The 17271-nt window shown below is 38.8% G+C and overlaps 2 protein-coding genes across 2 annotated transcripts in view; one reads left to right on the top strand and one right to left on the bottom strand.

The window, feature by feature from the left end:
- Nucleotides 1-1365, top strand: part of slc44a1a (solute carrier family 44 member 1a) — a 7125-nt gene extending 5760 nt beyond the window's left edge. Inside the window, exons 13-16 of the mRNA XM_077605820.1 lie at nucleotides 39-176; nucleotides 285-521; nucleotides 895-969; nucleotides 1052-1365. Coding sequence (XP_077461946.1) covers nucleotides 39-176; nucleotides 285-521; nucleotides 895-969; nucleotides 1052-1057 — 456 coding nt within the window. The 3' untranslated portion in view covers nucleotides 1058-1365. The remainder of the gene's footprint in view (nucleotides 1-38; nucleotides 177-284; nucleotides 522-894; nucleotides 970-1051) is intronic.
- A 1706-nt stretch (nucleotides 1366-3071) lies between these two features.
- spock3 (SPARC (osteonectin), cwcv and kazal like domains proteoglycan 3) lies at nucleotides 3072-17222 on the bottom strand. Its single transcript, XM_077605830.1, has 11 exons — nucleotides 16988-17222; nucleotides 16704-16826; nucleotides 11440-11479; nucleotides 9829-9937; nucleotides 9226-9334; nucleotides 7776-7884; nucleotides 7492-7596; nucleotides 7185-7406; nucleotides 6470-6532; nucleotides 6237-6374; nucleotides 3072-5173 (listed from the first exon to the last, which is right to left on the bottom strand). The coding sequence occupies exons 2-11, from the start codon at nucleotides 16824-16826 to the stop codon at nucleotides 5025-5027; spliced, it is 1167 nt and encodes a 388-aa protein (XP_077461956.1). The 5' UTR covers nucleotides 16988-17222; the 3' UTR covers nucleotides 3072-5024.
- Between the last annotated feature and the right edge of the window lie 49 nt (nucleotides 17223-17271).

The raw sequence follows: 17271 nt of genomic DNA, 5'->3' as shown, positions 1-17271 counted from the left end.
TAAAAGTTAAATTTTGTTCTAAATGTGTGGTTGGATAGAATGCATATACAGCCACAGCCATCAACAGCACCAGTTTCTGCACATCAGCCCGTGACGCTTTTGTAATCCTGGTGGAGAATGCAGTGCGAGTTGCTACCATCAACACTGTGGGGGACTTTGTCCTCTTTTTGGGAAAGGTATTTGTAATATTTTAGAAAATTCCTATTGACTTTCAACTCAGGCCCACGAGAACATCAGTTTTTTTCTAAATATTACAAAAAAAATCAAATTTTTCACATTTTCAGGTGCTCATCGTGGCCTGCACAGCGTTTGCTGGTGTGCTGGCATTGAATTACCAGCGCGAGTACACCGTGTGGGTCCTTCCACTCTTCATCGTGTGCGTGTTTGCCTACATGGTGGCCCACTGTTTTCTCTCCGTGTTCGAGAACGTCGTGGACGTGCTCTTCCTCTGCTTTGCTGTCGACAGCAAATACAATGACGGCAGCGCCGGTCGGGAATACTTCATGGACAAGACCTTAATGGTATGAGCACCTACATTACAGTGTTCCCCTATAGCCCAGCTAGATGACAGTTTTTATTTGTCTATTTTAGAATATTACACAATACCATAATATTACTTTGTTTCCCTATTTTACATTTTAACACTATCAGGGACAGTCGTCACTAAAATGACGGCTATTAAAAGATTGCTTTATCCAAGGGGCGTCCGCATAACGGCCCGCGAGCAAACTGCGTTCCATCTTTTTTTTTTTTTTTTAGCCCTTGTGCTTCTTATTTTGATTACTAGATTGAGCAACTTAGTTAAATAGTGCATCTCCTTTAACTTCAGGGTAAAACCAAGGGTTAGATTGCATATGGAGTAGTGTCTCATCTTTTTTGTTTTTAACGTCTTAGGAGTATGTTGAAAACAGCAAGAAAGGTGGCCGTTACAAACCAGAGGATGGAAGTGGCGGAGAAATGAAGCCCATGGTGAGAAACAAAGATGTTTTCCCAAAGCTCTGCTACAAGAGTATGTAAGTTAACTAAATTATTATTATTTTTTTCATTGCAGACGTGATAAGGGACAGTTGATGGATATAAAGAGAGACACAGAGAGAGCAACATAACCAAGAGCATTATTAAAAGGTCTGACATGAGGAAGTTTTTTAGTTTTGTTTTTATAACACTAAAATATGGAGGGTGTTCTTAATCTGTCAGATGTCTTACCTAAACCTCAAATGCAGATTTTAAATCTCAGCGATAAGCGTTTTGATGTGGTTTTAACATGTTTGAGAACTAAAAACAGTTGGTGTACATTTTTAAGCTTTGTAATAACTGTTTATGACTTGTTTTTGTACATCAAATAAAGAACAATATATAAACTGATGAGTACTCTTACATTATTCCTGATTTTCACATCACCACATCTAAACAGCAGAGGGCAGAAAATGCAATGAGTCAAAACAAGGTGGACATATTAAAGGGTGGCAAGTTTAAATACAGATTAACAGTTAAATTTCAATAGAATAATACAAACCTTTATGGTGATAATAATCCAAAATATGGAATTCCTTTGTAATACATTTTTTTCACATAAAATGAATCTGATTTTTAACCTTTTTTTAGGCGTGTGGCTGACAAAAACCTTACTTAATGCATTGAGATTAATGAAACAATCCACTTTTTTTTTAAACGAGAAATTTGGAAGGACTTTGTCTTCTGTGAAGTAGTAAATCACCTTAAAATCCTATTCATACGGCATTTTTCCTTACCTATTTTTCCTTTGTTGATGTAGAACTTTAAGAACAATGTCTAATAAAGAGAAATAGAATTAAAAATACAGCATTTTTAAAGAGTTGCTAAGTGCGTTCCCATGACAACACGTGCACTCTCACTGATGCATACATTACTGCCTCATTCCCGTTTGCTTCCTAGTGTGCAATCCAGCCACCAAGCCATTAGGTTATTGATGGGAAAGCTCTCTTTGTGTGCTACTGCTTGTCTCCTCCCGTAAAACAGGAATATAGAGCAGCACGCTTGATGGCCAGCTGTAAGTCACAGCTAAGTGAAGCCTTTAACACTCGTAGAGCCGCAGTAGTTTCTGAAAGCTTTTTTTGGAGAATGCGAAAAAAACCAGGAAAGCCTTGTTTTAAGGGGAACAATTATATTATTAGTCTTCTCAACCTAAAGTTTTTTTGTAGCTGATAGGATTTCTATCAAGTACACATTAAACTTAAATTCATAAAATTATATTCATTCGTTTTCCGTGTCTTATACTCACAAGGGTGCTGGAGCCATACAAGCCAACTATGGGTGATATAGTTGGAGGAAACCTTGATTTGACCAATCACAGGGCACAATGAAGCAAGCGACTATAATGCATGTGGGAGGAAACAGGAGTACAAAAAATCTGATGAAATGAAGCAAAGGATTTCTTTATAAAAAAAACAAAATGCAAATTTAAAAAGAACCAACTGTAATATAATAAATACATTTGCAGCTAAATAAAATACAACTATTTAAAAACAAAGTAAAATACATTACTTTGTATCCCCACAAGCCATGAATATCAGCACGTATGCTCATAAGCATTTATTATAGTTACACAAAGTGGCCCAGAAACAAGCTTTTAAAGGTTGATATGCCTTACCTTTCCAAAGTAATAAGTTGGCTCTACTATGTACTATTTAGTTCATATTAGTGTGTACACACTGTTTGGTGTTTGTGTGAAGGCAAATCATGAAAAATTAAGCTGTCCTCCTCCTACATAATGCAGTTTTGCTGCATGCGTGCGCACATACAGAGAAATGAACGCTTTGTCACCCTTATTTCCAAAATGGCTTGAAGCATAAACGTGCTTGTCTTCTACTTGAAGTAGTCATCACTTTGCTCTCAAGACAACATGGGCTGTATATTTCATCAACATTTCAACTTGTGCTTTTTCACTAACAACTCCCTCCTTGTTTCCTCTCTACCACCGACATTTCTACTGTACACTGGTTCCTTTTTTCTATAATTAAGTCGAAAACTAGGGGGAAGCGAAACAATGAGAAAGCCGGAATATGTTTGCAGAGGAAACAAAGAAGCAAACATTGGTCAATATAGCTTTTTATTTCAGCAAATCAAAGATACAGTAAAAAAAGAAAGCGTCATTATGGCCAGCTTTTAACGCAAATGACGACGACAGTGTTGAGAATAACTACAGTGTCTACTCAAATCTAAACAAGTTTGCAAGTAGAAATATTCATCGGAATGTCGAAATGTAAAGTGGAATTCCATGTTAAGTGATCGAAACCAAGGACTATTTGGGTAAGATTTTAGTTTAGACAGCAGAGAGATTTCGAGACCTGGTTGAAAACAACGAGAAACGCACGTCTCAGATGACCAAATAATGTCTCACGGGGAAAGCCTCCAAAATGATAGTGAACTACAAATGTTAGAAAAAAAGATGAAAACATGTGTGAAAAAAGGAATACAAGTTTTGGCCCATGTTGAAGTGTTGAGCACATTTTTTTTTAAATAAAACTCTTGAATCTCTTTGGTGGCCAAAGATGTGGGACAGACTGAATGAATGTTAGATTAAAAAACATATCCATTGAAAACAATGGTTTAGCATGGTATACCAGAATGTGGGGCATAAAAAACTAAAGTACAGCTGATTCCAAGAATTGCATCTGGATTAATTTACCGGTGAGCACATATGCAACTCAAAACTAAAAGTATTATGTAAAGCCATCTTAGAGAATCTCTTTTATTCAGTGTACTAATATACTGTATAAAACGTGGAGATTCAGCGCAATCTAACATAGTTCATCCCTAAATAGCTTGTGTGTGTCTAACTATGTCTTAGCATTTTTTTATGAAAAACTAAAGGGAATTGGAGCGGTAGTAAGAGAAAATCCAGACAGTAAAGACCCTTTCATGATCAGATCAGCCATTTTAGGCAAGGTTGAGTCCAGTAAGCATGTGTCACCTGCTTCTATAGTCACCTGTCCCTGCTGAAAAAAAGGCACACCTTCACCTTTCCGTCACCCTGCATGACTCTCATTGACTGTGCAACGTATTTTTGCCTTTTTTTCAAATTGAATAAGACTTAAAAAAAAGAAAAATGCATAACATCTACTGTACAGCATGTTATTCCCCCCCACAAGCTCAGTAAACCTTTATGTGATTTGTTGCTAGCCGTGCTTCAATCTGTACACGCTATTTTGAAGTTGGCCGTTGCAACGTCACGCAGCGTTTGGACATGCTACAACAAATCCTCTGTAATCATCCAACAATGGATTAGAAAAATACATCATCATTTTCACTGTCGACGCCTCTGGCTTTTTCCCCCCTTCGTTCTAAGCACTAATCGGTACCCGAGCCTTTTGAGATGATGAGATTTTTTTTGATTTTTTTTTTGTACATGTTAGTTCAGACGCTTAACACCGCGTCTCAACTCTACCAACAAAGAAGCGTGTCCCTCTCTTATCTTTCTTTTTCCACACAGTCACAGTTACGAATGAAGATGAAAAGAAACCTAAAGAGTGAAATATTCTCTTATCTACATCATCAACATCCCACCTATACACTGGAACATTAGATAAGGAGCAGGAGAGAGAGAGGGATGATGAAGAGGAGGCGGAAAATCTCTTAAATAGCGCGCCTCAGGCATCAACACACTAAGAGTGGTGAACAAGGACAGGACACACTCGAGGACATGAGTGTCCAATCAAAGAGAAGCTTTCAGCACATGTGACCACATCCAAAACATTGGATGGGCTGCCTTTCTTGGCAGTTGCACTCAAAGGAAACCAAAAAACGCCATTAAGCCAACAGGTATTCTAGGTTTAAGGGAAGCAAAATTAAAAAAAAAAACCAAAATGGAACTTTTCTTTTATATATACTTGAATAGGTAGAAATAAAGAATACAGAAATAGTCCTTAGGCTGTTAGTATGATGAAATATATGCCTGGGGGCGTCTAGAAACGTGCAGTTTGACCAAACAAACAGTGTTTCTTATTTTTTCCTAATGATAAAAAAGAAATGACATTAAAATAAAATTATGACACGTACTCATCACCGTCGTCGTCATCCTCATCATCCTCATCGTCCATCCCAGCCTGTTCACTCAGGACGAAGGAATCTTCGTCGTCTTCGGTTACCATGGCGTCTCCACTACCGAGATCTCCTGAAGACTCTAAAATAACGCCTGAAAACATAATAGAATCCAAAATGTCACAATGGCCCAAGGAAAAACTTTTTTTTTCCGCTGAATGTCCTTTCAAAACTGTGATTATGTTCGTGAATGCAATCTTCCACCCGAGCAAAACGAGCAGCAACCTGCATACAGAAACAATTGAGCCACAGGAATATCCGTCATCTGAACAATAATTACTCTTAGTAGACGAAATACTCATGAAATGATTAAACTCAAGGACGTGATTTATATAAAATCATGATCGAGGGAGCCAGCCTTGCTGCGAATAGTGCAAACAAAGACAGCTAAGTGAGGGTCACTTAAAAATGAATATATTTTTGGGAGGGACGATCAAAACTCATGCAGTACATACACTAACACTTTAATACAATTAATTCAATTCATTAGGAGGGAGTGTGGTGGTCGCAAGCAAGAAATACAGTCAATATTTGGACATTAAAGTATTTTAAATTACACATTGAGCTATAAATAATGCCATAATCAAGCTATAAAAATGCAAGCCAAGTCTGAACAAACACATTAGTTATTAAAGCTTAATTTTTTCCTTGAGCGTTTTTAATTTCTTATGTCTATAAAAATGTAATCCTCTTAGATATAGTTGATAAAAATCAAGTAGCTCTTTTTTGTTCGGTGAAACAAAGAGCCTAAAAAAAGTAAAATGCTATTGTTTTTAATAAACATCAGCTTGAAAAGTAACTTCAATTAAATATTGTCAAAACTGCTTTTTACATCTACAAAATATGAAGAATGGTTTTCTGCATTTGCTGAATGAAGATAAAATTTATATACCACATTAAGGGTATCCACAGATGTAATAAGGTGCTGTGCAATGTGCGCGAATAAAAACCTGAACACAAATCAACTAGTGAAGTAAAGTTTCATTTTCAGGGTAAGTTGTGGAACAATTGATTCATTTTTCCTATCTTGTTTTTCATTAAAACTTGCAGTGACCTTATTATGATCACTTCTAAAAAATTCATCTTCTGCAGTGTTTGAATGCGGCACTCGCAGAGAGTTGCCCCCGTTTTATGTTTCCTCAAATGACTTTACCTACCGCAGTCAGCTGGACCATGGGTGCGTGAGCCGGCCAGCTCGTTGCCATAGCGATCCACACACCAGCACTGACCGCTGCTGCTGTGGCACTGGTACGAGCGATAGTAACCGTCCTCATCACAAGACGGCAGATACTGGCCTGCCAAACGGAAGCCAAAGCACACAAAGAGTAAAGGAAGGCGCATTAGTGTTAGCATGCGTGGTTTATGACGCGTGTGCGCTTTTAGGGCTTACCGAGCAGCTTCTTTCCCGCTTGCTTCTTGCCGATGGATGACAGCTCCGCTTTACAAGGGGTGTCTGGAAAGTCGAAAGGCGGGACATTGGCGACAAACCGCAAACTTACAGAAAAGGCCGTGGTGCTGTAAACTAGACCTTTTTGTGTGTTATTGTCACAGTTCTCGGAATATGCTTTGCATGGACAGTTGCATTTACTCTAAACGACTTGATTTTTGAAAGGAGCTTGGGTTATAACAAGCATAATGCTAAAAAACTGATAGTACTTTATTATTTTTTTGACTAAAACTACAGTACAGATGACTTGTTTTTTTTCACATGCATATATCACCTAATCAACTCAGGTTTGAGTCAAATCATTTGAAAAAAATATGCAAATTAAGGTGTATCTCTACTTGATGAATGATATACAATATATATATGTATGTATATGTAAATTTATGTGTATGTGTGTGTATATATGTATGTGTATATGTGTATAGTATAATATATGTATTTTTTTGAATGGATCGACTTAAACTTAAAATTAAACAAGAAATTACAGTAATATATGTGACTTGATAACCAATCTGCTTTTCTTGTATTGATTCTATTATTTACTAATAAATACTAATAATAATACTAATAATTAATATCATTATTAGTATCACAGCATCTAGAAATGCTGATACTTGTTTACAGTGTAAATGTGAAATATTTCAATCATTGATATTACCTGTGTATCTCTGGAAACAGGTGCACCATTCGGAGCTGGAAATAACTTTGTCGGCATGCGTATCGCACGACTTGAAGAATGCGTCAGAGCAAGGCTCATTCCTATCTAGGTAGAGACTCTTGATCTCCGATTGGCCAAGCTGAAGGTCAAAGTTTGTATCCAGGCGGGAGAACATCCATCCGAGTGGATCTTTGCATACGGGCGATGTCCCGACCTCAAATTCTGGCGAGAACGACAATCGGAATTGATGTCACTATATATAAGAAGAAGGGTAGTGCAATATAATGTTCTTTGTGTCGCCACTCACTGTTCTTCTGGAGCTTGTCTCTCTTGTGGTTGCTGTTGTCACGTAACACTCTAAACCAGTCTCTCAGCCGACCCACTACCTCCTTGAGTTCAGTCTCACTGCACACTGAGTGAGAACAACACTAATGATTAATGATGCTGCTTTATTGCCTGGCTCCTTCCTTTTGGTGGAGACGGATTCACTTCAGGTGATCAATGAGCTTGAAAAGGGGGCCAGGATATCATCTGCCTGTTCATCCTGATCATGCACCACCGAATCCATCTTAGTGTGCGTGTGTGTCTTACCTTTCCTGTCTGTGGAGCTCTTTTCAGGTTGAGTGGGGCAAGGACACATTCCAGCACACTTGACAGCAATCTTCTTGCCGCTGATGCATGCCTGGTAGTCTAACTTGCACTAATACAATGAGACCGCAGAGGGAGGAAAAATCACATTAGTCGGATTAGTATGAGGAAAGATGTGACTCCCATGTTTCTACTGGAGAACATTTTTGCTTTATTTGTTCAAAGGGTGGGAATCGCTGAGTGCTATTGCAGTATTCTGCCCAGGATAACATTAAAGCCCCGATTACAACAAAATGTCCACCTCATGAAATTCTTGTACAAGTATCTGAACATTTAAAGGTCTTAAGTGCTACTATTAGGTTTCATGTAAGATAGAATAACACTGTTTTCTAGACATTGATTTTGTAATTGAAGCATTATCCTTCTCATTAAAGCTGTTCTGAAAAGAACAGCTTCAGGTGTTATTAAAAAAATAAAGGCAGTGCTTTTCCTAAAACATTGCACCATAATATATACTTTTTTTGTGTGCAATATGTTCTATAACATTTTATTTCCTCGTTCATCAAACAAAATAATGTTTCTATATAGTAAAAGAATAACATTTTCGTTTTTCAACAAAAAAAAAAAAATAAGATCAGCACTGTGTAACACTTATGGTTATAGATATTTTCATATATATTGCTGGATGTCATTTTGATATTTATAAATATTTAAGCAGGCTCTCATTTCATAACAAATAGCTCAGCTAAACCCAAGTCGAGTTGACACTAATTATGTTGTCTCAGATTATAACAATTGTATGAAACTAACTGCTTCTTTTGTTTGTAGAAACGAGCATAATTCTTTTTTTTGTAATTGCTTATTCTCTACGAGTACTACTAACTCATTTTATCAAGCATTGGTTATTAAAGCAATCAAGTCCCTAATGATTCTCAATTTTGTGGCTCTTGTGACTCAGAAGCATTAAAAATAATTAATGTAATTTTCCGAATTACTTTCATTGGCGTTTAAATGGGAAAATTTTAATGTTACTAGTTAGGACTCTGCCTGGAATTATCAATCTGTTCAATAAAAGCAGTGTCATTAAAACAAGAGCTTTGAACTAAATGTCGCAGTAATATAAATACGTAAATCACAGGACGGAATCAATTAGAAACGCTGAAAAATCTTCTAATTCTATATTCTGTTTGAAAATAAGTGACCATCGCCTACAGAATCCTAGCACTGACAGGACAGTATTAAAAGCCTTATTACAGTACACGTAATTTTTTATTTATTCAAATTTTGTCAGGGTTGTTAAAACTAATATTTATTTCCACCCAATCCAACCAATTATTCACTTGATTTGACCTTACAGTACCTTTAAAAGTGCTAACCATAGTCCATCTAGTCATCCCGAATTACGACAAGGATATTTTGTCCCACCCATGTTCCCCAGTGCACTCAATGGTACCTTGGTGGAGTAAGTGTGGCTGTCGGTTCCACAAACAGGGGAAGGGTGGACCACGGGGCAAGGATTGCACTTGGAACCAGGACTCTGGTACAAACTGGCATCTTTAAAGCTAAAAAAAAAAGCCGGTGATTAAAATAATGCCCTTGCGAGCTCTAATTCAAGATTTATGTGCAACTTTTTTCCTTATTGAAATGTCAACGTTTGGGTGACGTATTGCAGTGGAGAAGAATTGGAAATGAGGTCAGCAAGGCGTATCTGTCTTCAGTCCAGTCTGCAGTGTCCCCACCAAACACACGCCACAACAAACTCATATTCAAGCCCCATTCACATAATTTGGCAGCGCTTTGCATCAGTACTGTGGTAATTGGACTCAACAGTCCCCATCACGAGGGAGCGGAAAAACCAGTAGAGCAGTCGCAAACATAGGAAAATCCCTTTGCTTGTAGTGTTTTCCTGCCCCTTAAATAAGTCAGGAGACAACACAGCAGGCTACAAACAAGCCAAGGGAATCATTTTTCATTTACACTTGGGTCACAAGGAAACATCTGACAGCAATTTAGCAGGACAGTTTTATTTTAACATGACCGTTTGTGTGTGGATTACCTAACCCTCCTCTGGCTGACGCAAGCGGCTGTTTTGTAGTCTTCAGCCACACACACCTTGTGACGGCCACATTTGATCTTCAGACAAGGGTCTTTGGATGGATCAAGGCCTGCACGCACACAAAAAGATTTCTTTTAAGCGTGTATATTTTTAGTGCGATTGCTCCTCTTTGTAAAAAGGGGCCTCTAAAAACAATAAGAATGGCGGGCAGGCAAAGCGAATAATCCTCTAGGATTAAATGCTCGTTTGGTTCTTTCGAGGATGTGCAAGCAATTCTTTAGTCAAAGGATGTACTTTCATTTTTGATCCTTTTGAGCTATATGGATACGTGTGAGACATCTGTTTGCACACGTTAATTCTAGCCACTAATGTCACGCTCACGCCGAACCTAAAGCCGTAATACCGTAAGTATCCTCACGGCTAAAAACAGACGGAACTAGTTATAGACGCTACGTCTGACCTCACATCAGCCTCAACGGTACGGCGGACTCGTGCGGGATTTCTATAAACTGATCTGGCAGCGGTCAGGGGATACGGGCAGCTTTAAAGAAAGCTGATTTTAGATGTGAACGTTAGCCTGAGGGTGTCATCTTTATTGTAAGCACATGACCGATTGCAGGTCTGCCTTTGGTGCATCCGGCGTCATATACAGAGGAACTGAAGCCCTGTTCTGTCTGATCTGAGAACAGTTTGTGAGCGACCTCGCCACTAAAGAACCTTAGGGTAATCTCTGAGCAGCTTTGCTAGATTACACAGCCTCCATCCTCCGACGCACTCTCTAATACTATTGTTTCCCTGTCGTGTCCAGTTTGGATATGGTGTGTTGGAGGTTACACTCGTGACTTTTTACGCGCTCATCTCCCAGTGGGGTGGAGTGGAAATATACATTTATCACCCTCTGTGATACAATGACGTATCAAGGTGACTGTAGGGATAAAAATGATGTTTCCCTTGTCATTTTACTCTTAGTAGATGATCATCCGCTTGAGGGGAAAAGAGAGTTAGCTAGTCATCTTTCAGATGACAAACGGTCACTATGATGAATGCTAAATTTCAATTTGAGAGCAAACCAATTGCATGTGTCTGAGCAGCAGCTCCTCTTTATTTCTATTAAGTCTTTCTATCCAGGCATGTTGGTGCGCTTCATAAGATAAGCATGGCAGAACAACCGAGAAATTAGTGACTTTCATTCCTTTTCAGCTTTTCTTAATCATTAAAGCAGACGCCAAATAGGACAATTGTTTTCGGTTACATGATTTGACTTGTGAAAATTTGTACCGTTCATAATAAATCATAATAATGAAAAAGAAGGTTGAGAAATACACACATTTTAATAAGTCATTTTCATTTGTTAGACAAACCTGTATAATAATAACTCTGGCATTAAGAAGTCTGAATAAGAGTGTCAGGGAGTCAGTTTTAAAGGACTCCTGCTTTTCACAAACATTGCCATGTCCGATTGGGTGGATGACTTCTGTTAGATTTTACTAAAAGTGCATCGGCACCATTGGATGCCCCATGACTAAAAAAAGTCTATATTAAAAATGATAATGCAACTAATAGTAACTGTAAAATGTGTATTTCATGCACTTGTAAATTGTTTACACAGACCTTGGTCAAAAGGCTTGGATGCGGTCCACGTTCCTGGTTCCTAAAACAAGATTAACCATAAGGATGGCAATAAGAACAAGGTTCAAAGGAGACTTCAAATACTACATGAACACGTAGATGACAATTTCAGTTCCAATGAATGTATCTATACAAACCTCCACTTCCTTTAGGGAAGGCGGAACAAAGAGAGAAAATGAAATCATTCTGTTAGTGTTTTTTTTTTATCAGAGGAATGGATGAAAGTCTCGGCGAACATCAATCACCAGCGCTTCGGGCATGCATGTGTTTAGCAAAGATAATGCCTTGACTTGCACGTAGCAACGGGAATTTCAGTTTAACTGAACAGCTAAACAAATAAATATCATAAAACAAAAGCAGCAAATACGATAAAACACAAGGTAATGGCATATTTTCTTCGCCAGACAAAATAAAGGAAAACACACACCTTGGATGTGGGTGTCGAATATATAAATACTATAGATAAAAATGGTACTGATTTTCCGGAATGACAACCTGAACATTAACACTGTGTAAAAAACAACAACATTAGTTCCAATTGGTGAAGATAAATAAGTTCCAACAATGTGAGTCACTGTGTGAACTAAAGCTAATGAAATATAACTCCCCTCAGGGAAAAAAAATAAAAACAATCCAAATGCCAAAAACAAATGTTTTATTCACATTAAGTTGGAAGCGCATGGGAAGGCCTATCTCCAGAAATAGAAAATGTAATTAGTTTAATTTAAAAAAAATGTTTGAGGCTGTATGAACTACTTTCATGTGAATTTTGTCGAGGCCATGCAAATCACAGTGAAAAGTAGTCGTGTAGCTGAACAAAAACAAGTTAAACTGAATATTCTTTTTTTTCTTCCCTATATGCCATCATAAAGCATAAAAATTCCAATGGAAATGTGGCTATCATATTCAGTGTTAAGAATGTTGATAACAAAATATATATCGATGATTTCAAATATAATCAAATTTCACCAAGTCATTTTCGGATTACATAGACTTACTTTCAGCTAAAATTTTAATTTATTCTCAGCATTTTGGTGCAAAAGAAAAGCCGAATTCAGGCTAATATTTCAGCTTGTTTACACTACTGACTTCAACACAAGAAGTACATTTGAGCATATTTGGTTAGACAGCAAGTTCTGTCTAAAACGTGTACTCATCTCGCGATATAAATTCGAAATTGTTCAAAACCATAATTTATTTTACATTAAAATCTTGGAATATTTACATACAAAAACATTTTGAGTATTCGTCAATGAAAAGACTAACACATTGTGAAATGACTCAAATATGACTAAGTCTAATGAGTAATTTTCTTCAAAAGACCAAAACTAGCACGTAAATGAAAAGCAATGCCAAAAACAACACTGACACAAACAACCATTCACCTTCAAACTCACCACTAGGGCAATTTAGAGTGTCCAATCAGCCTACCATGCATGTCTATGGAATATGGGAGGAAACTGGAGTGCCTAGAGAAAACCCACGCAGGCCCGGGGCGAACATGCCAACTCAAAACAGGTGGACCGACCTGAATTTAAACCCAGGTCCCCCACTGTGAGGCCGACGCGCTAACCATTCAGCTGCCGGCCCCCCCGTGAATTAAAATGAATGAATTCAAATGGGATGAACGCAAGTGAGGAAGTAGTCAATGTGTCTTCTGTGTGAGCTTCCTCCTATTTAAGCTACGAATGAGGCCATTGCATGATGGAGGGCAGGCCCTTAGTCAAGACGTGAAACGGTCTGAATGGATTCAAACACAGTCATGCAAATGCAAACACACACACTACAGGAACATCATCGCACTGATTGTTGCGCAGCACAATGATTCAACATCACAAATAGAAGAGCAGATGAATGCCTCAATGTACACATGCAATCACCTCCCAGCTTTTTCCAAAACAGAGAACACCCAAATTGTACTACGGGTGATAAAATTGCTTCTTGAGTGTTTAAAAATAGAAAGTATTCACTCCATCTTCTTTCAACGTCTGTATCTCTTTCCACTTCCCTCCCATGCGACAGTTTTTTTTCACATCATTTGCACAAATGCACACAAACAAAATCCCGTGGCACTCAAGTCCCCTAACTCATCTCCTCATTTACAGTATTTTGATCTTGTAATAAAAATGTGCGCTACAGGAAAATGTTGCTTTTCATAACTCCTGCCATCTACGGTCTTCAGGGTAAACCCTTTCTACACCAGCAAGCCATCCTATTCTAATTGAACCCTAATGGCTTCCTTCACTTCATTCTCCATTTTAATGTCCAACAGGAGAAATGTTCATGTTTTCACTGTACTCAACCCGTCTGGTTCAAGCACGCAGCCACTGACACGCACAGTTCAACAATGAGGTGCGCTGAAGTGGAAAAGGCCTTCAGGTCTGTACCTTCTTTGCCTCATTTAACCATCCATGAGCTAAAGAGCACAGGAATCCTTCGCATATAAACTTCTATTGTCCAAATCATCTTATTTTACCATTAAAATATAAATCAATTTTGCACTAAAGAAAAACTAAGTGCTAAGATGGACTACACTTAACATACAACTTTGTTTCCAAAAGGAAATGGGGACCAAGTTTTTATTTGGCGTTACATTTCTCAGTTTGCTGGAAGGTAACAAACCAATGGTCAATATTTGAGATCAGCAAGTGACCATGTTAAAAAAAAATGTTGTCAATGACCACTTTGAGATATGAATCAACTGATTTTTCATGATACAGTCTTTTTATAAAACATTCAGTTGCGTTGTTTTAATGAGTATACCACTAAAACATGTGTAAATGAGAGGTAGCTGTACAAAAATAATGATAAGCACTCATTGGGTCAGTATATAATCAACATTCACAAAAGGCATCCTTCCAGTAAACATTATTTTTTCATTGTTTTTAAATTATATAGACAAATGAGAAGAAACAAGCAAATTTAATGTTTTAACCTACCTTTACAAAATATCCTAAATAGATGACCAATGAATGGGGTGATCTCATATGTATAAAATCATTCATTTATACCTTTCATCTTCAAAACAACTGATCTTTGTCAGGGGCATCTGGAGCCTATCCCAGCTGGCTTTGGGCGAAAGGCGGATTACACCCTAAACTGGTCGCCAGTCACACACACATACAGACAACCAGTCACACTAACAACCACACCGCCACCGAGTGGAAATCAAACCCACGCTGTCTGCACCAAAGTCAGGCTAAAGAAACACTGCACTATCGGGTGGCTATATGCAATCAATCAATATTGTATAACCATTTCTTTTTGTATTTTGAAAAATTTATACTGTGGATAAAATTTTCAACTAGGTCAAATAAAAGAGAAAAAGACAATACTATAATGTTCCAATAACGCTCTCAATCACAACTCATCTTTGGGGTATTCCCAATTTTTCATAAAAGCTAATCACTGAGTTTGGTGCTCCAAAGTCTAAGAATTGAGATTCGACTCAGGAAGCCCCCGGCGACTTTCATTAAATCAGTAGCCGAGATCCTATCTAGTGCACTTAGCAGGAGGCCCGCTTACGGCTGTAAAGATAAAAGTCAGACAGTATATACTTAAATTTAACATTTAAATCAGATTAAAGTAAAGAGCACCGCAGAATATGTGCAAATATAGTAAGACAAACAGATCTGATTAAGCAGTGCTTGAGAATTTATTTCAAATTGGACTCAAGGAGTTACTTTGGCCTACCTTGTGCATTTGATTTGACAAACAACATTATCAGCATGCAATATAAATAATGACCTGGCATGTTAATGCTTATATAATTTTAAATCAGGTCTTTGGTAACACCTGTGGGCCTGCCCTGTTATTCAATAAAACAGGAAGTTCTTAGAGCATTGTATACTGTCATGTGACACCTAAAAACACTTTTCATTTCATTTTTAAATGCAACCAATGGGACTCTTCCTGTGCTATTGAAGTACTAGACTATTTGTTCAACACAAACAATCACAGTTCCTCTTCATCGTCTGGCCTGCAAGGCTTGACTATTTTAAGCTGTCAAGATAGAAAGCCATTGGTTTTAGGCAAGCTTTAGGTATCTTTTTATTATTTATAGGGCCCATAAATTACACTCCATTGTACTGATAAATAACCTTATTATTTTTTACATACATGCTATCCAATTGAGGGTGTCACCTGCCTTGTGCCCATAGTTATCTGTGATAGGCTCCAGCACCCCCACGTCCCATGCGAGGATAAGCGGTCGGAAAATGGATGAATTGTAAAAATTGTAAAAAATTGCACAGCAAAAAATGCAATTCGATTGTCTAAATTGTTCAACCCTAGAGGAGAAAGTGGATGTATTTCTCGTGCATGCATGCTTGCCCTTTGAGGACGAAGCCCAGCACAGAATCTCCTTGCAGCCCACTTTGCAGCCGTCTATGATGATGAGAGTCTGGATGCTATTCGCCACGACAATGAGCAGCAGCACTAAGTGGCCTTTGGCATGTCGGTGTAATGGTGGCTGACAGCACCTTCCTTTAAGCCTGTTATTTGAACCGAGAGCTGCAGGAACCAAACATACGCACAACTCGACAAAGGGCAAAGAGAGAACCCACAAGAGGCAAGATAATATTATTTTAAAAAGACTTCCTGAGGAGATGGAGACCACTTTAAGAGCAATGTGTCAATTGGCTATTTTGTGATGTCAACAATGCGAGCAGGCGATGAGTGGTTAGTGCATTGGCCTCACAGTTCTGGGGTCGAGAGTTTGATCCCAGGTCACATGGAATTTGCATGTTCTCCCCAGGCTTGAGTGGATTTTCTCTGGGTTCTCCAGTCTCCTCCCATGTCCCCCAAACATGCAAGGTAGGGAGTTTTGACACTCTAAATTGCCCCTAGGTATGAATGTGAGCGTGAATGGTTGTTTGTCTCCTTCTGCCCTGCGATTGGCTAGCCACCAATTCACGATGTCCTCTGCCTGGTGCCCGTAGTTAGCTGGGATAGGCTCCAGCACCCCCACAACCCTTATGAGGATAAGCGGTTCCGAAAATGAATGAATGGATGAAGAACATGAGTACCCAAGGATCACCCCTGCATACATTTAAGTATACACATTTATGTTTGTTGTGTAAAAAGGCTGTCTGTGGCAAGCAAGGACACACACACATGCAAGGGTCATTTGCATTGTATCTAGAGTCGCCAGTGGCGAGCGCGTGACTAAGGCGCATGCACACGCGCACACACGCAAACACACACACTCATCGGGGGCAAATAGCGGGTGGCGAAACGTGACTTACATCTCTGAATCTATCCCATCTTCCGGTGAGCCACTTATCATCCAAAAAATTGCCGCTGTCGGAGCGTGCCGAGACGCGTCCGAGGGTGACGGCGCACATGAACAGCAAGGCGACGCTCAGCATCTGCGGACGGACACAACAAACATACGATCGTCACGTCGGCCCTTGCACCGTTAAATAAATTAAAAAAAGGGAAGAAAAAAAGAAAAGAAAAACAAGAGGGGCACGTAGACGCCGTGAAGTCGTCTGCTAGTGCTCAATGGTTGTGTCCCATCCGTGCTTACCTTGTCGCATGCGCTCGTCTAAAATATATGTGCTCTCTGTCACCACTAATATAATATCGGCTCCTTCTCTCTCTCTCTCTCTATGTCTGTCGATCTCTTTCTCTTTCTCTCTACACGGGCAGTCAGTGCGCAGCGTGTCGTGAACGCGCTGGATACAGTGCGCGCGCCTCGTATTTTTCCCCTCTTAAGGAGGCTGGCTTGAGAGTCCGTCCATTTTAACTCATTGGCTGCCATTGACGGAGAATGGCGTCTACGAGTGACAAACTGAATTCATAGCAGAAAGA

Source organism: Stigmatopora argus, chromosome 7, assembly GCF_051989625.1.
Source record: "Stigmatopora argus isolate UIUO_Sarg chromosome 7, RoL_Sarg_1.0, whole genome shotgun sequence".
Taxonomy (NCBI): domain Eukaryota; kingdom Metazoa; phylum Chordata; class Actinopteri; order Syngnathiformes; family Syngnathidae; genus Stigmatopora; species Stigmatopora argus.
The sequence above is the reverse complement of the archived record's forward strand: the minus strand, read 5'-3'. Positions and strand labels throughout refer to the sequence as shown.